General features: G+C 53.5%; 1 protein-coding gene across 2 annotated transcripts in view; it reads left to right on the top strand.

Moving 5' to 3' along the window:
- The first annotated feature begins 5,977 nt into the window (after positions 1 to 5,977).
- The window catches only part of NECTIN2 (nectin cell adhesion molecule 2), a 42,045-nt gene continuing 26,683 nt past the window's right edge, over positions 5,978 to 21,339 (top strand). For both annotated transcript variants that reach the window (XM_054463627.2, XM_054463628.2), the window contains exon 1: positions 5,978 to 6,362. In XM_054463627.2, the coding sequence (XP_054319602.2) occupies positions 6,275 to 6,362 (88 nt within the window). In that variant the 5' untranslated portion in view covers positions 5,978 to 6,274. The remainder of the gene's footprint in view (positions 6,363 to 21,339) is intronic.

The raw sequence follows: 21,339 nt of genomic DNA on the forward strand, positions 1-21,339 counted from the left end.
TCAAGACCAGCCTGGTCAATATGGTGAAACCCCATCTCTAATAAAACTGCAAACATAGCCAGGTGTCATGGCTCAAACCTATAGTCCCAGCTACTTGGGAGGCTGAGGCAGGAGAATCACCTGAACCCAGGAGGTGGAGGTTGCTGTGAGCCGAAATCACACCACTGCATTCCAGCCTGGGCAACAGACTGACACTCCGTATCAGAAAAAAAAAAAAAAAAAGATTGGCCAGGCGCAGTGGCTCACACCTGTAATCCCAGCATGTTGGGAGGCTGAGGCAGGCGGATCACGAGGTCAGGAGATCGAGACCATCCTGGCTAACAAGGTGAAACCCCATCTCTACTAAAAATGCAAGAAATTAGCTAGGCATGGTGGTGGGCACCTGTAGTCCCAGCTACTCAGGAGGCTGAGGCAGGAGAATGGAGTGAACCCGGGAGGCGGAGCTTGCAGTGAGCCAAGATCGCTCCACTGCACTCCAGCCTGGGCAACAGAGCGAGACTCCGTCTCAAAAAAAAAAAAAAAAAAGATTATTCTGGCACAGTGGTGAATGCCTATAGTCCCAGCCACTTGGGAGGCTGAAGTGGGAGGATCACTTGAGCCTGGGAGGTGGAAGCTTCAATGAGCCATGATTGTACCACTGCACTCCAGTCTGGCCAACAGAGCATGACACTATCTCAGAATAAGAGCCGGGTATGGTGGCTCATGTTTGTAATTCCAGCACTCTGGGAGGCCGAGGCAGGCAAATTGCTTGAGCCCAAGAGTTCAAGACCAGCCTGGGCAACAACGCAAAAACCCACCTCTACAAAAAAATAGAAAAATTAGCCAGGCATACTGGCACATGCCTGTAGTCCCAGCTATTCGGGAAGTTGACATGGAAGGATCCTGAGCCAGGGAGGTCATGGCTGCAGTGAGCCGTGGTAATGTCACCGCACTCCAGCCTGAGCGACAGAGTGAGACCCTGTCTTAATTAAAAAAAATAATAATAAATAAATAAATAAATAAATAAAAAGACTGAGGGGAGGAAGTGGTTAGGGGAGCTGCTGCTGCTAAAAGAAAGGAGAGGTTGCCAGGCAGGTAAAATACTTGGCATCAGCTCCATAGCTCCGTCAGGAAGCCTTTGCCCCTACCTATGCCCCTACCTCCTAGTGCTTATGGCTCTTCAGTGAAGTGCCACCTCTGCGACTCCTTGACACTAAAAGTCAACTCCCCAGGCGGGCGTGGAACCCACCCAGTCATTTGTCAACAAACTTGGTGCTCAGCCTCATAGCCTCATGCTTGTGACCCAACGGTGTGAAACTCCAGCCTACAACTCTGGGGCGTTTTTTTCTTTTTTTTTTTTTTCTTTTTTTTTTGGCAGAGCCTTGCTCTGTCACCCAGGCTGGAGAGCAGTGGCACAATCTTAGCTCACCGCAACCTCTGCCTCCCGGGTTCAAGCGATTCTCTGGCTTCAGCCTCCCAAGTAGCTGGGATTATAGGCACCCGCCACCACATCCTGCTAATTTTTGTGTTTTTAGTAGAGATGGGGTTTCACCATGTAGGCCAAGCTGGTCTCGAACTCCTGACCTCAGGTGATCCATCTGTCTCGGCCTCCCAAAGTGCTGGGATTACAGGCTTGAGCCACCATGGCCAGCCTCCTGGGGCTTTCTTCCTGGGCTCATCCCTGCTCACAAAGAACAGCCAGGAGAGAGCTAAGCCCGCTCATTGGTAGGCCAGGAGAAAGGAGGTGCTCGAGGCCTTCCTAGAAGAAGACTCCCTAGGGACCGGTTATTTTGTTCAATGGATAAACAGGGGTCCCAGGATTTTCCAAAGCAAGTTAGTAGCAAGGCTGGCACTAAAACCCAGAGGTCCTGGCCCACAAACCTGGCCTCAGATTAGGGAGAGAAGGTCAGAGAGATCTAAAGCACATTTATTGCCAGGCGCGATGACTCACACCTGTAATCCCAGTACTTTGGGAGGCTGAGGTGAGAGGATCACTTGAGGGCAGGAGTTCAAGACCAGCCTGGGCAACAAAGCGAGAATCAAATTCTACAAAACATTTAAAAATGCACCAAGCAGCCGGGCGCAGTGGCTCACGCCTGTAATCCCAGCACTTTGGGAGGCGAGGCAGGTGGATCACGAGGTCAGGAGATCGAGACCATCCTGGCTAAGACCATGCAACCTTGTCTCTACTAAAAATACAAAAAAAATTAGCTAGGCGTGGTGGCAGGCACCTGTAGTCCCAGCTACTCGGGAGGCTGAGGCAAGAGAATGGCGTGAACCCGGGAGGCGGAGCTTGCACTGAGCCAAGATCGCACCACTGCACTCCAGCCTCGGCGACAGAGCAGAGACTGTCTCAAAAAAAAAAAAAAATGCACCGAGCATGGTGGCACATGCCTGTAGTCCCAGCTACTCAGGAGGCTAAGGCAGAGGATCCCTTGAGCTGGGAAGTTTGAGGTTACAGGGAGTCAAGATCTGCACTCCAACCTGGGCGACAAAGCACAACCCTGCCTTAAAATTAAATACATAAATAAATTAAGCACATTTATTTATTTTACTGTTTTATTTTATTATTATATATATTTTAAGAGACGGGGTTCTACCATGTTGCCAGGCTTGTCTCAAACCCCTAAACTCAAGTGATCTGCCAGCCTTGGCCTCCCAAAGTGCTGGGATTGCAGACATGAGCCACTGCGCCAGGCCTATGTGTGTTATTTATTTATTTTAGAGACAAAATCTCTCTCTGTCTCCCAGGCTAGAGTGCAGTGGCTCAATCACAGCTCACTGCAGCCTCAACCTCCCTGGGCTCAGGTGATCCTCCCACCTCGGCCTCCCGAGTAGCTGTAGCTGCTATGCATTTATTATGTGTGCGCCTATTTGTCCAGCCATCCTCACACCCAGTTTGTGCCAAGCCTGAGACACAAGCTATCTGGAGCTCACATGGCATGGAGGTTAAAAGCACAGACTGGCCGGGTGCAGTAGCTCACCCCTGTAATCCCAGCACTTTGGGAGGCTAATGAAGGCAGATCACAAGGTCAGGAGTTCGAGACCAGCCTGACCAACAAGGTGAAAGCCCGTCTCTACTAAAAATACAAAAATTAGCCAGGCGTAGTGGTGCATGCCTATAATCCCAGCTACTCAGGAGGCTGAGGCAGGAGAATCACTCAAACCTGGGGGGCAGAGGTTGCAGCGAGCCGAGATTGATTGCACCACTGCACTCCAGCCTTGGCAACAGAGCCAGACTCCGTCTCAAAAACAAAAAGAGCACAGACCATCCGGGCCCAAAAGAAGCACCCGGCCTGCTATGTGTCTTTGCTGGGTGGCTTGGGGCAAACAACCACCCTGTGCCTCAGTTTACTTTTCAGTGAAATGGGGATCACTATGGTGTCCCGTTCATGGGATGCCTGTGAGGAACTAACTAAGAGAAATAAGGTGCTTAGAAGAGTCAGCTCTGGCTCTGCCATTTTGTTTATTTTTGTTTATTTTTAATTTTTATTTTATTTTTTTTTTAGACGGAGTCTCACTCTGTTGCCCAGGCTGGAGTGCAGTGGTGCGATCTCGGCTCACTGCAACCTCCATCTCCCGGGTTCAAGCGATTCTCCTGCCTCAGCCTCCCAAGTAGACAGGGTTTCACCATATCGGCCAGGCTGGTCTCAAACTCCTGAACTCAAGTGATCCACCCGCCTCAGCCTCCCAAAGTGCTGGGATTACAGGCGTCAGCCAGGGCGCCCCGCCCTGGCTCTGCCATTTTGTAACTCATTGAGTCACTTCATCTCTCTGCTTCAGTTTCCCTATCACCCATGGCGCTGCATGGCTTATGTGAGATAATATTCTCAGTGCACTTAGAGCAGTGCCTGACACGTGGTAAGTGCTGACTACATATATTAACAGTATCGTAAGTGCCGGGCGCGGTGGCTCACGCCTGCAATCCCAGCACTTTGGGAGGCTGAAGCGGGTGGATCAGGAGGTCAGGAGTTTGAGACCAGCCTGACCAACATGGTGAAACCCCGTCTCTACTAAAAATACCAAAATTAGCCGGGCGTGGTGGCGCGCGCCTGTAATCCCAGCTACTCAGGAGGCTGAGGCAGGAGAATCGCTTGAACCCAGGAGGCAGAGGTTGCAGTGAGCCGAGATCGCCGAGACTCCGTCTCAAAAAAAAAAAAAAAGTATCATAACTAAGACTCGAATGCGGAGAGATAACAGCCTCTGCTATTTGAAAGCTAGTCCTTCTGGGGAGGAAAGCCCAGGTGTGTGGCAGGTGGAAGGGAGGGCGAGCCTAGGTGGTCCTCTTGCTAGTGCAAGAAGCCCCCAAGCACCTGCCCCCAGCTGAGCAGCTCGGCGCCTCCTGGCCCTGGACGAACTTGGGCCCAGACTGGCGCTCCGTGGCACCCCCTCCCCCGGCCTCCCGCTTCGCGCCCTCACCCCGCCCCCCCCCGGCGCGGCCTCACCAGCTCCCCCTGGGCAGCCCAGAGAATGCGAAGAGGTAGGTGGGGGTAGGGAGGAGGGCGAGCCGCCGGGAGAGACAAAGGACCCGAGTCTGAGCGAGAGACACAAAGACGCGAGGAGACTGGGGAGATAGGGGAAGTGGGACAAGGACGCGGGGAGGGACCAGGTCCGGAGGCCGGACTGGAGCCCAGCCCCACCCAGCCCGGCCGGGCCAGCGCAGCGCGGGGGCCGGTCTCTGCTGCCCCCTGGCGGGTGGCTGCGGTGAGAAGGCGGCGCGGAGCAGGTGTTGGGAGGGGAGGACCAGGGCGCGCAGGGAGGTAGGGAGGGAAGGAAGCAGAGAACAGAGCAGGGACGGAGAGACAGCGAGAGAGACTCGCACGCAGAGACAAGAGACGCCGAGAGGAAGACACAGAGAAAGAGACAGGGACAGAGAGACACAGATAGAGACAGAGACACACAGAGAGACAGACCGAGAAGCACAGAGATAGAGACAGAGAGAGAAACACAGAGACAGAGAGGCACACAGAGACAGAAAGAGAGGCACAGAGACAGGCCGATAGAGACAGAGATACACAGGAATAGAGACAGAGACAGAGAGGCACACAAGGAGACATAGAGAGACAGAGAGGCACACAGATAGAGACAGAGAGACACAAAGACAGAGTCAAAGGATGGAAAGAGACATGGGGACCAAGTGACCCAGAAACAGTGACAGACAGGCCGGGCTTGGTGGCTCACGCCTGTAATCCCAGCATCTTGGGAGGCCGAGCTGGGAGGATCGCTTGAGGCCAGCCTCAGCAACATAGTGAGACCCACCCGCCGCCCCCACGCCCCGTCTATTTTATTGAAAGAAAGAAAACAGTGACAGACAAATGAAGACCAGAAACAGAGCGACACCGAAGCATGAGGACGGAAAGACCCAGAGAGGCAGAAATATGGGGACAGAGAAGACCCAAAGAGAGTGAGAGAGACACAAAGACACCTGAGAGACAGAGAAATCCAGAAAGAAACGAGTGCAGCGACACCTAGAGTTCGGGGCAAAGATTAGAAACGCACGAGGGTACGAGAAACAGGCTCAGGGCGATGGGCTCGACCTGCGGGGAGGTCGCACAACCGGGACGTGCTGGGGGCAGAACCGTAAGGCGCCACGTGCCTCAGGCAACTGTGACGAGAGGACCCGGGCAGGCAGGAAAGGGCAGGATTCGAACTGTTGGCGGGACCGAGGCCAGGACGGACTGAGCTAAGAGACCGAGCGAACTCCGGCTAGGGCGAGGGGCGGGGCTGGTGGGGGCGGGGCTGGTGGGGGCGGAGTCGGCCGTAAGGGTCGAAGGGGGCGTGGCAAGACCTTGGCGAGGCGACCGGTAGGCAGGGGGCGGGGGGCGGGGCGCGGGACCTACTCGGGAGCAGAGGGGGCGTGGCTAGACCTTAGGGGGCGTGGCTTAACGCCGGGAGCGAAGGAGACAGAATTCTTTGGCAGGGGCGACCTTAGAATCCTGGGGAGGAGCGAGAATGGAATCCCGGGGAGGAACAGGCGTGGAATCCGGGGGGCGGGGTCAGAACGCCAGGAGGGGGCGGGGCCGGAGCCGGGGTCGGCTTGACTCGGGGGAGCAGCGGGTGGATCCTGTGACGTCAGCGGGTTCGAACCGCCGGAGCTGAGCGAGGGGCCGGGGGTGCCGAGCCGGGCGGGGAGAGCTGGGCCGGGAAAGCAGAACAGGGAGGCTAGAGCGCAGCGGGAACCGGCCCGGAGCCGGAGCCGGAGCCCCACAGGCACCTACTCGCCCGCCCAGCCGATCGGCCCCCACAGAGTGGCCCGCGGGCCTCCGACCGGGCCCAGTCCCCTCCCGGGCCCTCCATGGCCCGGGCCGCTGCCCTCCTGCCGTCGAGATCGCCGCCGACGCCGCTGCTGTGGCCGCTGCTGCTGCTGCTGCTCCCGGAAACCGGTAAGATGAGCGGACGGCTCCCTGCCCTTGCGCGGACCCCCTCCAACCTTACCTTCCCCGAGCACCTTCCCCGCCCACCCCCGGCTCCCCGAGCCCCCTCTTGCGTGCCCCCTTCCTGGCTGGCCCCACAGACTCCGACCCCCTACACGTCCGATTCTCTCGAGGAGACTCTGACCCCTCCTTTCTGCATCTCTCTTACCACCACCCCCCCTTCTTAATCCAACTGCCCATCCTACGCCGGCTTGTCTGTCCCCCTCCCCATTTCTCGGATTCCCGCGCCGAAAGGGTTAAATCCCAGGAAGGCCTGGTGCCCCCTCCCCACCCCGCGCCGAGCAGTTCACCCGGATCTGGGTCTCTGTCTCCTCTACCCCTCTCAGGAATGTGGGGAATGTTCCCCCCACCTACCGCAGTAAGGTCTCGAGGAAGAGGCGAGACCACCTCCCTCCCCCATTTTTCCTTCTTCCCGGCTTGGGCGTCTGAGGCCCTGAGAGAACTGAGGACAAGGGGACCTGATTCGGGTCCCTTGGAGGGCGAAGGATAAGAGTTCTGGCGACTTAGGGGGAAGGGCCTGAGCTCGGAGCTCCAACCCCGAACCTCAGGGAGTTGGGGGCTCTGACTCCGTGGACTCCAGAAAAATTAGAGGCCGGGGGCTCCATCTTCTAGGTCCCTGGTAGAATGGAGGCTAAGCGCTACGTCTAACTGGGATCTAGGTAAAACTGGGGGCGAGAGAGGATCAAACTTGTAGCTTCTGGATTTAATTGTGGGCAGGGGGCTTCGTTTTCAGGGTTCCCGGCAGAACCGGGGGACAGGAGACTCGATCTCGTGGGCTTCAGACTTAATTGTAGGCAGAGGAACGTCTTCTGAGATCCAAATAGAAGTGCGAGCAACGGGCCCCGTCTCTTGGGCTCCAGATATGATCAAGGGTCGAAGGCTCTGTCTTGAGGCTGGACTCTCAGTCGCCTGAGTCCCAGATAGAACGGGAGGCCCCGAGTCCCAGAGGCTGGGAGACTCCTCCCTTTCCCTGTGAATGGTCGGGGGCGACGGAGACGTCGCCGGGGAAGTTTTCCTGGTTTCACTCTCGCCGAGCCAGGGAGGGGCGGGGCGGGCGCTCCTGGCTCCGGGTTCCGGACTCCCCGGTTTCGGGACCTTATCTATCCTCTGGTAGCGCCTTTGTCCTCAGAGCCACGAGTGGAGCCGCCGCCCTTATCCCCCGTCCCTCCCATTGCTATGCCTTGGACCCCCTGGCGTCCTTCCATCCACCCCAGTAGGGGAGGAGAGCGGCCCCCCTGGGGAGGGAGGGGCTGAGAGGGAACCCTTGAAAGAGGCGCTGGCCCCGCCCCTTGCAGGTGACCCGGTTTTGTATTCCCAGCGACAAACTCTGGGATGCTAGAGTTTCCCGAGGGTTTGCGCAGAAAAGAGCTCAGGAGGATCTTGGGGGAACCCGGGCCACCTCTCTGGCCTCCCAGGTTTGACCCAGAGCTGGGAACTCCCCTTCCATCCCCAGCCTCTCCCTTCAGGCAGAAATAGGCAGATGAGATCAGAACTGGCAACTCTGGGTGAATTCTCCAAACCCACCAGACCCTGAACCTACTGTTAGCTTGGTGCATGATCTCACCGAAGGCTCCGGCTTGCCCTGGGAAACAGGTCCTGTTTCTGTTTCCATCTTACAGATGAGGAAACAGGCTCAGCAAAGGCAAGCAGCCTTCTCAAGGTCTCACAGCAGGTCCCGGGGAAGCCGGGCTCCGGTTCTTCAGAGCCCCGCACCGGGTGGGCTCCAGGAAGTACCTCTGAGTTTCCATTTCCTCCCTCGTAAAAAAACTGAGATAACAATCCTTTCCCTGCAGACCATCCGGAAGGCTCCGAGGCCCCACTGATTCCCTGTGAAAGCTCCTAGCACCTGGAGAAGGAGCTGTCGGCCCCTTTCTTGACCACCCCCCACCCCAATCCTTCGCCTCTGCTCTCCGAGGGCTGGCTGGCTGGCATGTGCTCGCTCTCCCTCTCTCTCTCTCTCCCCTCCCCCTCCCTGTTTTCCTCCTTCCCTCACTTTCTTTCCCCCTCTTCATCTCTCTTCGTTTCTCACCCTTTCTCTCTCCATCCCTCTCCAAGCTCTTTCTCTCTTCCCCTCTCACCATCTCTCTCTCTCCTCTCCGTCTTTCTCTGTATACCTGTCTAGCTCCACTGCCTCCCCCGCTTGGCCTCCTCAGGGAATGCGGGTGCACCACCTGGGCCCCCAGCTGGGCCGGGTCCCCTCCCCCAGCTTTCTTCCCTGCCTATCCATGTGTCCATGTCCGCCAGGCAGCCCCACGTAGTGGAGGGGGAGGGGAGCAGAGGGACCACAGCCTGGCTGTCTCCTCTCATTAGGGAAGGGGGACTGGGCAGAGGAGAAGTTGGGGGGTGGGTATATAGAGAGGCTGGAGCTACAAGGATGGATACAGAGGCCAATAGAGGGAAGCGGTCAGACACAGATTTAGGAATGGGGTCAGAGACACGTCTAGGAATCGAATCAGAGGATGGAAGGGGAGTGAAATGCCGGCACAGGGTGGGGGGAGTGAAATACCGTCACAGGGATGAGGCTGAAAGACACTGGAATGGGACGGAGGAGGGTGGGGGAAGGGAGCTAGACATAGATACCCGATGAAAGCAGGGACAGGAAAAGGAAAGGGGTTTGGTGACAGGCAGGGAGCCCCAAAGACTCCAGCTGTGGGACAGCAGAGGTGCCGTGACCCACGGAGGTCAGGGTACAGGGGGCCTCAAGGCCAGCGACATGTGGGGGCCACAGGGAGTGACGAACACAGAAGGGACAGGGAGCTGGGCACATGGGCCAGCTCCCCCGCCCCTGCCTGGGATGCTGTTACATTTTTAATGTCCCAGCAGTGCTGACAAATGAAGCGGGACGGGGAGGAGAAGAGGGGACCCAGCAAGATGGGCCAGACTGTGAGAAGGTGTGTCAGAGATATGGGGAGACAGTGCACTGGAGACCCAGGAGGCAGGGAGACTCCACAGTCAGAGATAGAAACAGACACCCTTAGAGATGTAGACCGGAAGGCTGGAGAGAGAACCCCAGGAATCGAGGCAGAGAGCCAGGTTCCAGACACAGGGAGACCCAGATGGAGAAAGAGACCGGAGATGTCAGACATACAGGGGAAAGAGGAAGAGAGTGACTAACGGGGACAGAGTATCTTCTCAGGCTAATGAAAATGTTCTATAATTGCTCGGGTGATGGATGGCCAACTCTGAATATACAAAAGCCACTGAACTGTACACTTTAAATGGGTAGATTGTATGGTATGGGAATAATGTCTCAATAAAGACATTACAAAGAGACAGAGAATATAAGAGGCACAGAGCAGAGACCAGAGACTCTGGGAGACACAGATAAGAGTGACCGAGGCCAGGCACATTGGCTCATACTGGTAATTCCAGCACTTTGGGAGGCTGACGCAGGAGAATCGCTTGAACTGAGTTCAAGGCTGCAGTGAGCCCTGATTGCACTACTGCACTCCAGCCTGGGCCACAGAGCAAGACCCTGTCTCAAAAGAGAAAAGAGTAACAGAGACCCTGGGAATTGGAGACACAGAGGGACAGGGACCCTAAGAACTAGACACAGAGAGAGATAGAAGAGGCCCTGGAAGACACAGATAAGAGACGCTAAGAGACAGCAGGGAGACAATTAAAAGACTTTCAAGAAGCCGGGCGCGGTGGCTCACGCCGATAATCCTGGCACTCTGGGAGGTCCAGGCAGGTGTATCACTTGAGCTCAGGAGTTCGTGACCAGCCTGGGCAACACGGCGAAACCCTGTCTCTGCAAAAAATTTAAAAATTAGCCAAAGGTGGTGGTGTGCGCCTATAGTCCCAGCTACTTGGAAGGCTGAAGTAGGAGGATCGCATGAGCTAGGAAGGTTGAGGCTGCAGTGAGCTGAGATCACACCACTGTACTCCACCCTGGGCAACAAAGCAAGATCCTATCTCAAAAAAAAACAAAACAAAACACACGGATTAGAGGAGGCCAGGGGGCAGGTGCAGAAATCCAGGCGCAGACAGACAGCCCTACATCCTGGCTGCTGCAGCCGCTACTCACACCGAACCAGCTCCTGGATTTTCGCTGTGGGGGGTGGGCACTGTGATTAATACAATTAATTAACTAACAAGGTGACTGAGGCAGCAGCTGAGGCCAGTACTCAAAGCCTCTGGCCTTCAAGGGCCTTCTCTAGTCCCGACGTGCCTTGCCATGGGAGGGTGGGTCGCTGTGCTTTATAGATCTGCGGGAGAAGCCAGGCCCTGGGGAGCCAGCCAGGCAGGAGTCCACGAGCCCAGCTCCTCCTCCCATAGACCCAGGTGTCCAGCTTCAGGCCCCGCCTCCCTCAGACCCAGGAGCCCAGGCCCCAGCCTCTCCTCCCTCAGACCCAGGAGTCCAGGCCCCAGCCCTCTTCCCTCAGATCCAGGAGTCCAGGCCCCCATCCCTAATCCCTCAGACCCGGGAGTTCAGGCCCCCATCCCTCCTGTCTCAGACCCAGGAGTCCAGGCCACCAGCACTTCCTCCCTCAGACCCAGGAGTCCAGGCCCCCATCCTTCCTGCCTCAGACCCAGGAGCCCAGGACCCCTGCTCTTCCTCCCTCAGACCCGGGAGTCTAGGCCTCCAGCTCCTCCTCCCTCAGACCCAGGAATCCAGGCCCCCAGCCTCCTCCTTTCTCAGACCCAGGAGTCCAAGCCCCCAACCTCTCCTCCAGGGTTCCATGGGTCACTCTGCACCCTCCTCGCTGCCTTGGCCTACCCATCCCTGGATCTCGGGGTCTCAAGCTGTGTCTGTCCCCGTAGTTCTCCCATGGGGTCCCACTACGCCCTGGGCAGCCTCCACTCTGCCACCACAAGAAGCCAGCAGGTGCAGTCCACAGGGAGAGGAAGTGTGTCTGGGGACCCAGCTCACACTTCATGAAGCTGTCACCAGTCTGGCTTGCCCAGTGACACTGAGGGAGGCTGGTGTTCCCATGGCCACAGTCCCCCAGCTATGGTGCTGGCCATGTCCTGGCCAAGTTCATGGCACAGCCCCTGCCTAGCAGTGTGCTGGATGATGGGGGCTCACTCCAGGCTGGCCAACCTCCTGGCTGTATCTCCCTTGCCTCCACCTGACATGCAGAGCGTCTGGGCAGCGGCCCTCACCCCTGTCCCCCTTACCTCCGCAGCCCTGTCAGTCTCCAAGTCCCAACCTTCCCAGCTTCTCCCTGTCACCCCCACCGCTGGTCCTGCTTTCCCATTCCAAGTTCTGAGTGTGTTTCCAATCTCGCCCTCCTCCGTCCCCACAGCCCCGACCCTGATCCTGGTGCCTCTCCCCCCAGACCCCTGCCCCACTGAGGGCTCTTTCTTTTTTCTTTTTTTTTTTCTTTTTTTGAGACAAGAGTCTCACTCTGTTGCCCAAGCTGTCAACAGTGTCTCACTCTCTCACTCTGTCGTCCAAGCTGGTATAGTGGCGTGATCTCAGCTCACTGCAACCTCCGCCTCCCGGGTTCAAGCAATTCTCGTGCCTCAGCCTCCCAAGTACTGGGGATTACAGGTGGGTGCCACCATCCCCAGCTAATTTTTATATTTTTAGTAGAGACAGGCTTTCACCGTGTTGCCCAGGCTGGTCTCCTGAGCTCAGGTGAGCCACCGCACCTGGCCTGTGAGGGTTTTTTCTTTTTCTTTTTTTTTTTGAGACATGGTAGCAGGCACCTGTAATCCCAGCTACTCAGGAGGCTGAGGCAGGAGCCCGAGACAGAGCAAGACTCCGTCTCAAAAAAAAAACAAACAAAACAAAACAAAAAAACAGAAAAGACTTGAGCTTGTTTCCTGAGGGCTCTGTGCAGAGGAGGGCGTGTTCTGCAGTTTCTAGCAGGATCCTTCTGGCTGTGCATAGGAACAGACCACAAGGACAGCTGCAGTCCTCCAGGTGGGAAGTGGCAGTGGATTAGACCAGGGCAGGGACTGGGGAGGCGTCAGAAGTGGTCTAACTAGATAAATGTCAAAGAAGGAGGTGACAGGGTTTCCTGATAGATTGCTTATGAGGTGAGAGAGAAAGAGGTGAAAATGCCTTAAAAATGGACTGTAGGCAGGACGCGGTGGCTCACACCTGTAATCCAAGCACTTTGGGAGGCCAAGGCAAGAGGATTGCTTCAGTTCAGGAGTTTGAGAACAGCCTGGGCAACAAACAGTGAGACCCCTTCTCTACAAGAAAAAAAATTTTTTAATTAGTCAAGTATAGTGGTGCCCGCCTGTAGTCCCAACTACTGAGAAGGCTGAGGTGGTAGGATTGCTTGAACCCGGGAGGTTGAGGCTGCGGCAAGCTGGGATCCTGCACTCCACCCTGAGCAACGGAGTGAGATCCTATCTCAGAAAAAAAAAAGGAATGTTAACCCCACAGGGCCTGAACTATCCTATTCATTCATTTGGAATTAGAAATTCAGAATGGGGAACTTATAGCAATAGGATTTTTTTTTTTTTTTTGAGACGGAGTCTCGCTCTTTCCCCCCGGCTGCAGTGCAGTAGCGCGATCTCAGCTCACTGCAAGCTCCACCTCCCAGGTTCACACCATTCTCCTGCCTCAGCCTCCTGAGTAGCTGGGACTACAGGCGCCCGCCATCACGCCCAGCTAATTTTTTGTATTTTTAGTAGAGACGAGGTTTCACCGTGTTAGCCAGGATGGTCTCGATCTCCTGACCTCGTGATCTGCCTGCCTCGGCCTCCCAAAGTGCTGGGATTACAGGCGTGAGCCACCACAGCTGGCCCTTTTTTTTTTTTTTTGAGACGGAGTCTCACTCTGTCCCCCAGGCTGGAGTGCAGTGCTGCAATCTCAGCTCACTACAACCTCCGCCTGCTAGGTTCAAGTGATTCTCCTGCCTCAGCCTCCCGAATAGCTGGGATTACAGGGCCCCGCCACCACGCCTGGCTAATTTTTGTATTTTTAGTAGAGACGGGGTTTCACCATGTTGGCCAGGCTGGTCTCAAACTCCTGACCTCGTGATCCGCCCACCTCGGCCTCCCAAAGTGTTGGAATTACAGGCGTGAGCCATTGCACCCAGGGATTTTAGAACCTCATTCATTCATTATTCAGCAAGTACTGAGCATCTACTAGGTACCAATCTCTCTTGCAGATACTGAGGGTACAGGTGTGAGCAAAACAGACAGAAGATCCCCACCCTCGTGGTGCTGCCAGTCAGTTTCCAGGAGGATATGACATATCTAGTGTGTGAGATGGTGAGAAGCACTATGCAGACAGAGAACATAACAGGGCAAAAGGGCGGAAGAGCAGCCAGCCAGGGAGGGGAGAGGAGGTGGCAGCTGAGGTGGAGTATCTCGGGGTAAAAGAACCCCCCGAGGAGTGTGCCCCCCAAGAAGCTAAAAGTGGTGGGCTTGTTTGAGACCAAGTCCTCACTGTCACCCAGGCTGGAGTGCAGTGGCGCAATCTCAGCTCACTGCAACCTCCACCTCCTGAGTTCAAGCGACTTTCCCTAAAGTAGCTGGAATTACAGGCATGCAGCTAATTTTTGTATATTTAGTAGAGACAGGGTTTCACTGTGTCGGCCAGGCTGGTCTCGAACGCCTGGCCTCAAGTGATCCACCCACCTTGGTCTCCCAAAGTTCTGGGATTACAGGCGTGAGCCACCGCCCCCAGCCTAAAGTCGGTTTTTTTGTTTTAATCCTCCAAATCCAGTAGTGCTCAGATGCCATCCTAAATGGAGGATTGGCGGGGAGCCTCCCTTAGAAGGAAGATCTGGGCCCCTGGAAGCCACAGGACTGCTCCTTAGGTCAAGAACTCTGAATCTGGCCAGGTGCGGTGGCTCATGCCAATAATCCCAACACTTTGGGAGGCCGAGGCGGGTGGATCATTTGAGGTCAGGAGTCCGAGAGTAGCCTGGCTGACATGGCGAAACCCCATCTCTACTAAAATCACAAAAATTAGCTGGGTGTGGTGGTGCATGCCTGTAATCCCAGCTACTTGGGAGGCTGAGACAAGAGAATCACTTGAGCTGGGGAGGCAGAGGCTGTAGTGAGCCCAGATTGCGCCACTGCCCTCCAGCCCCAGCAACAGAGTGAGACTCCACCTCAAAAAAATTTTTTTTTAAAGAACTCTGAGTCGCCGGGCACGATGGCTGATGCCTGTAATCCCAGCACTTTGGGAGGCCGAGGCGGGCGGATCACGAGGTCAGGAGATCGAGACCATCCTGGTTAACATGGTGAAACCTCATCTCTACTAAAAAAATTAGCCAGGCGTCGTGGCGGGCACCTGTAGTCCCAGCTACTCGGGAGGCTGAGGCAGGAGAATGGAGTGAACCCAGGAGGCGGAGCTTGCAGTGAGCCGAGATTGCGCTGCTGCACTCCAGCCTGGGCGACAGAGCAAGACTCCGTCTCAAAAAAAAAAAAAAAAAAACTCTCAGTCGGCCTGGCGCAGTGGCTCACGCCTGTAATCTCAGCACTTTGGGAGGCCAAGGCGGGCAGATCACGAGGTCAGGAGATCAAGACCATCCTGGCTAACACGGTGAAACCGCATCTCTACTAAAAATACAAAAAATTAGCAGGGCGTGGTGGCGGGCGCCTGTAGTCCCAGCTACTCGGGAGGCTGAGGCAGGAGAATGGGAAAATGGCATGAACCCAGGAGGCAGAGGTTGCAGTGAGCTGAGATAGTGGCACTGCACTCCAGCCTGGGCGAAAGAGCGAGAATCTGTCTCAAAAAAAAAAAAGAACTCTGAGTCCCAGAGACCCAGGGACTTGGAGGGGGTGAGGGGTGTGGGGCTCCAGGGACCTGGGGCTCAGCTTTTCAGGTCACCTCCTCCAGGAAGCTCTTCGTTTGTTCGTTGTCCATCCCTCCTTTAGACAGGTCAAGCCTCTTCAGTTTCTTCCCATACCACCCCTACTCCGTCTTCCAGTCATTCTTGGTGATAATTATTTGTGCAATATTTGTACCCCCTGCAATCCGGATGTCAACCCTGGAGAACAAGCACCTGATTTGTCCTGTTACTTCTGCGGCATCCACATTTAGCAACATTCATTCACTTGGCAGTGTTTATTGAGCACCTACTACGTGCTAGGCCCTGTTGTAGGTGCTGGGGATACAGCAGGGGAATAACACAGACAAACCTCAGGGCTGGAGAGGGCAGACCCTCTAGCACCCAGGACCTGTTTGTTGAGTAACTATTTGTTTTTTGGATTTAACCTATAAGGTGTGAAAGAACGGCCAGATTCTTCCAGGTTCTGCCTTTTCCTGATCCCTCCCTCTCTCCCTACTACCAAATCCCTTCCATTTTAAAACTTTAAATCCTGGTGGGGCACAGTGGCTCATGCCTATAATCCCGTGCTTTGGGAGGCTAAGGTGGGCAGATCACCTGAGGTTGGGAGTTCGAGGCCACCCGGGCCAAGATGGTGAAACCCTGTCTCTACTCAAAATACAAAAATTAGCTGAGTGTGGTGACACATGCCTGTAATCCCAGCTACTCAGGAGGTTGAGGCAGAATTGCTTGAACCCAGGAGGCAGAGGTTGCAGGGAGCCAAGATGGCACCACTGCACTCTGGCCTGGGTGATACAGCGAGAATGTGTCTCAAAAAAATAAAATCCTAAGACCTATTACCCTCCTCCCCAACACTCAGTCTCAGTCTTAACGTCTTGTTCTTTTCATTGCCAACTTTTTGCGTCATTTTGCTGTCTGGTCATCTATCTCTGCTCAGCCCACCACCTTCCCCTCAGGCCTCCTTGGATGAAGTTAAGTCATTCTCTATTTGAAGAACCTGCAACGGCTCCCACTTGCCACAAAGAGGAAACTAACTTCCTCGGCCCCAGCCTATTTTGCTGTCTCTGCAGTTCACACAGGCCCAAATGGCTTTCCTTGACCCTCACTGAGTGGCTTTCCCCCTTTGCCCAGCTAGGAAGGGGCCAGAGCGCTTAACCACCCTGATCCCAACCTTAGTGCCTTTGGGGGCCAGGCGGGTGATAAGTCCCAGCAACCTGGGGGATCTGGAGGAGCCGGAAGGGAGTGTGCCCTGTGGTAGGGGGGATGTCCTTCCTCAGCCCCACCCAGCTGTTGCCCCCAGGAGCCACATATCCGGACTTCTGTCTGGAGCTTTAGACAGCAATCTCCAGGCCTTCTGTGTGGGCTGCTACTTCCCAACTGAAATAACACTCTGTGGGCCAAAGCAAACATGCACCACAGTCAGATCTGGCCTGCAGCAGGCGGCTGACCCCCGCTGCTCTGTTCACCTGGGCCACGCCCCGTGAAGATCCCCCATGAGCAAGTCCTTCCATGGAACTGGCACAGGGACCCTGCAGGGCGGCTGAAACATCACCATTTTACAGATGGAGGAAGTTGGGCTTGGAGACAAGGTTGCCAGCTAGAAAAGGTGTCAGCGTTAAATAACAAGATTCAGAAAATATGATTAAGTATAGAGTTTATTCAAGCCTAAAGCTTGAGGATGGCCGCCCGGGAGTGTGGATTCAAGTTGCCCCGAATAAACCCTTTGACTAGCTGTGATTACAAGTGGACTTTTTTTTTTTTTTGAGACAAGGTCTCACCCTGTCACTCAGTCTGGAGTGCAGTGTGTGATCATGGCTCACTGCAGCGTCAGTTTCTCGGGCTCCCGGCCTTGAGTGATCCTCCTGGACAGCCTCCCTAGTAGCTGGGACTACAGGCCCTAGCCATCTTGCCCAGGTATTTTTTTTTTTTTTTTTTTTTTTTGAGACGGAGTCTCACTCTGTTGCCCAGGCTGGAGTGTAGTGGCACAATCTCTGCTCGCTGCAACCTCCACCTCCCGGGTTCAAGCAATCCTCCTGCCTCAGCCCTCCTAGTAGCTGGGATTACAGGCACGTGCCACCATGCCCGGCTAATGTTTATATTTTTAGTAGAGATGGGATTTCGCCATGCTGGCCAGGCTGGTCTCGAACTCCTGGCCTCAGGTGAGCTGCCTGCTTTGGCCTCCCAAAGTGCTGGGATTACAGGCGTGAGCCATCGCACCTGGCCTTTTTTTTTTTTTTAAGAGATGAAGTCTCACTATATTGCCCAGGCTGGTCTCAAACTCCTGGCCTCAAGTGATCCTCCACCCACTTCGGCCTCCCAGAGTGCTGGGATTACAGGCATGAGCCGCAGCACCCAGCCTATTTTTTTCCTTTCTTTTCTTTTTTCCCCCCCGAGACCGAGTCTTTCTCTGTCACCCAGGCTGGAGTGCAGTGGCATGATCTCAGCTCACTGCAACCTCCACCTCCTGGGTTCAAGCGATTCTCCCACCTTAGCCTCCTGAGTAGCTGGGATTACAGGTGCCTGCCACCACACCCAGCAAATTTTTGTATTTTTAGTAGAGATGGGGTTTTGCCATGTTGGCCAGTCTGGTCTCGAACTCCTGGCCCCAAGTGAGCCTCCTGCCTCGGCCTCCCAAAGTGCTGGGATTACAGGTGTGAGCCACTGCACCTGGACTTATTTTATTTTTAATTTCTCTTCTTGTATTGCTATAATTTACTGATGACTTTTTACCCAAAGATCCTCGGCCTGTCCCCACCCAAGGGGACTGCCTTCCACCGGGGACCCCTCATAAGGGTTACTCATTAGGATGGTGTTCCCTGGGGTTCCTGTGTGTATGACGCCAGGGCCTGTGCACCGCCTCCATGGCCCATCTCCATCAGACAGAGCTGGGCAGTGGTGTTGGCCCTCGAAATGAGGCTTGTGCCCTGGGCCTTTCCTGGCCTGGGGGCTGAGTGCCAAGGCCACTTGTAATTAAACTGAGCTTCCTATGTTTACTTAGCAAGCACTGACCTCTCAGTTCCTGGGGCCCTATGCTGAGTGTTCCACAGCTATTCTTTAATCTTTAAACAGCCCTTGGGACGCAGGCACTATTATTAACCTCACTTTACAGCTGGGGAAACTGAGGCACAGAGAGGTTAAGTGACCTGCACAAGGTCGCAGAGCCAGGATTCAAACCCATGAACTATGGGCCTCTCAGTCGCCATGCTGTAGCGCCGTGCACAGCAGAGGAAGATTTGTTCTTGTTCTTGTTTATATTAAAAGTGAGAAAATATGGGCCACACGCAGTGGCTCACACCTGTAATCCCAGCACTTTGGGAGGCCAAGGCAGGTGGATCACCTGAGGTCAGGAGTTTGAGACCAGCCTGACCAACATGGTGAAATCTGGTCTCTACTAAAAATTCAACAATTAGCCGGACGTAGTGTTTCGCACCTGTAATCCCAGCTACTCAGGAGGCTGAGGCAGGAGAATTGCTTGAACCCAGGAGGCGGAGGTTGCAGTGAGTTGAGATAGCACCACTGCACTCCAACCTGGGTGACAGAGCAAGACTCCATCTCCAAAAAAAAAAAAAGGTGAGAAACCACTTAGGCTGGCTGAGAACTGCAAACACGCGTCCACATAAAAACTTAAACTCGCATGATCCCAGCAGCTTTATTCATCAGAGCCAAAAAGTCGAAACAACCTAAATGCCTATCAGCAGCTGAATGGATAAACAAAATGTGGTCCGTCCGTGCAGTGGAATATTATTCAGCCTTAAAGAAGAGTGAAGTGCCGACACGTGTTACAGATGGATGAACCTGGAAAACAAGATGCCAAGTGAAAGAAGCCAGACACAAAGGCTACACAGTCTATTACATGAAATGTCCAGAACAGGCACATCAACAGAGACAGAAAGTTGCATCATGGCTTGGGGAGTGGGAAGTGACTGCTTAATGGGTAAGGGGGTTACTTAGGGAATTATAAAAATGCCCAGGCTGGGCGCAGTGGCTCATGCCCTTAATCTGAACACTTTGGGAGGCCGAGGCAGGTGGATCGCTTGAGCTCAGGAGCCTAAGCAACATGATGAATCCCCATCTCTACAAAAAATACAAAATTAGCCGGGTTTGGTGGCTCACACCTGAAGTCTCAGCTACTCGGGGGGCTGAGGTGGGAGGATCACTTCAACCCCAGAGACAGAGTTTGCAGTGAGCAGAAATCGTGCCATTGCACGCCAGCATGGACAGAGTGAGATCCTGTCTCAAAAAATAATACCCTAAAACTGATTATAGTAACAGATGTAAAACTCCAAATATACTTAAAGCCACTGAATTCTACTGTATTTTTTACTTATTTTACTTTTTTTATAAAAAATCACATATATATACTGTTTTTTCTTTTCTTTTGTTTTTTCGAGACAGAGTCTCACTTTATCACCCAAGCTGGAGTGCAGTGGCGCGATCTCGGCTCACTGCAACCTCCGCCTCCTGGGTTCAAGTGAACACGTCCGGCTAATGTTTATATTTTTAGTAGAGACAGGGTTTCACCGTGTTGGCCAGGCTGGTCTCAAACTCCTGACCTCAAGTGGCCCACCCGCCTCGGTCTCCCAAAGTGCTGGAATTACAGGTGTGAGCCACTGCACCCAGCCTTAATTGTATACTTTAAATGGGAGAATTGTGTAGTGTAAGAATTTATATCTCGATAAAGCTGTTAAAAAAAAAAAAAAAAAAAAAAAACTACTTAAAAAATGAGCAAAGGACCCGAAGAGACATTTTTCTAAAGAAGACATACAGGCAGCCAACAAACATATGAAAAAATGCTCAACATCATTAATCATCAGAGAAATGCAAATTTAAACCACAATGAGGTGCCATCTCACCTCAGTCAGAATGTCTGTTACTAAAAAGTCTAAAAAAACAGATGCTGGCAAGGATTTGGAGTAAAGGGACCGCTTACCCATTGTTGATGGGAATGTAAATTAGTACAGCCTCCATGGCAAACAGCATGGAGATTTCTCAAAGAACTAAAAATAGAACTACCATTCGGTCCAGGATTCCACTGAGTATCCTCCCAAAGGAAAAGACATCATTATATCAAAAAGACACCTGTGCTTGTATGTTTATTGCAGCACTATTCACAACAGCAAAGATACGGAATCAACTTAAGTGTCCATCGATGAATGGAGGATTGGATAAAGAAAATGCGGTCTATATCTACAAAGATTTCATGACGAAATTGCCAAAAGCAGTGCAGCAAAAGCAAACATTGACAAATGGGATCTAATTAAACTAAAGAGCTTCTGCACAGCAAAAGAAACTATCCTCAGAGTGAACAGACAACCTACAGAGTGGGAGAACATTTTTGCAATCTATCCATCTGACAAAGGTCTAACATCCAGAACCTACAAGGAATTTAAACAAATTTACAAGAAAAGAAAAACCTAAAAAGGTGGGCAAAGGACATGAACAGACACTTCTCAAAATAAGACATTCACGCAGCCAACAAACATGAAAAAAATGCTCAACATCACTGATCGTTGAGAAATGCAAATCAAAACAACAATGAGATACCATCTCACACCAGTCAGAATGGCCATTATCAGAAAGTCAAGAAACAACAGATGCAGGCAAGTTGTGGAGAAATAGGAATGCTTTTACACTGTTGGTGGGAATGTAAATTAGTTGAACTATTATGAAGACAGTATGGCGATTCCTCAAAGATCTAGAACCAGAAATACCATTTGACCCAGCAATCCCATTACTGGGTGTATACCCAAAAGAATATAAATCATTCTATTACAAAGATACATGCATGCGTATGTTCATTGCAGGACTGTTCACAATACTAAAGACATGGACTCAATCCAGATGCCCATCATGGATAGACTGGATAAAGAAAACATACAGGCCGGGCGCTGTGGCTCACGCCTGTACTCCCAGCACTTTGAGAGGCCGAGACGGCGGATCACAAGGTCAGGAGATGGAGACCATCCTGGGTAACACGGTGAAACCCCGTCTCTGCTAAAAATACAAAAAAATTAGCTGTGTGTGGTGGCAGGCACCTGTAGTCTCAACTACTAGGGAGGCTGAGGCAGGAGAATGGCGTGAACCCAGGAGGCGAAGCTTGCAGTGAGCCGAGATGGCGCCACTGCACTCCGGCCTGGGCAAAAGAGTGAGACTCCGCCCCCCCCAAAAAAAAAAGAAAAAGAAAAAAGAAACCTGCACATGTATCCTGGAACTTACAATAA

This window comes from Pongo pygmaeus, chromosome 20 (assembly GCF_028885625.2).
Source record: "Pongo pygmaeus isolate AG05252 chromosome 20, NHGRI_mPonPyg2-v2.0_pri, whole genome shotgun sequence".
NCBI lineage: Eukaryota > Metazoa > Chordata > Mammalia > Primates > Hominidae > Pongo > Pongo pygmaeus.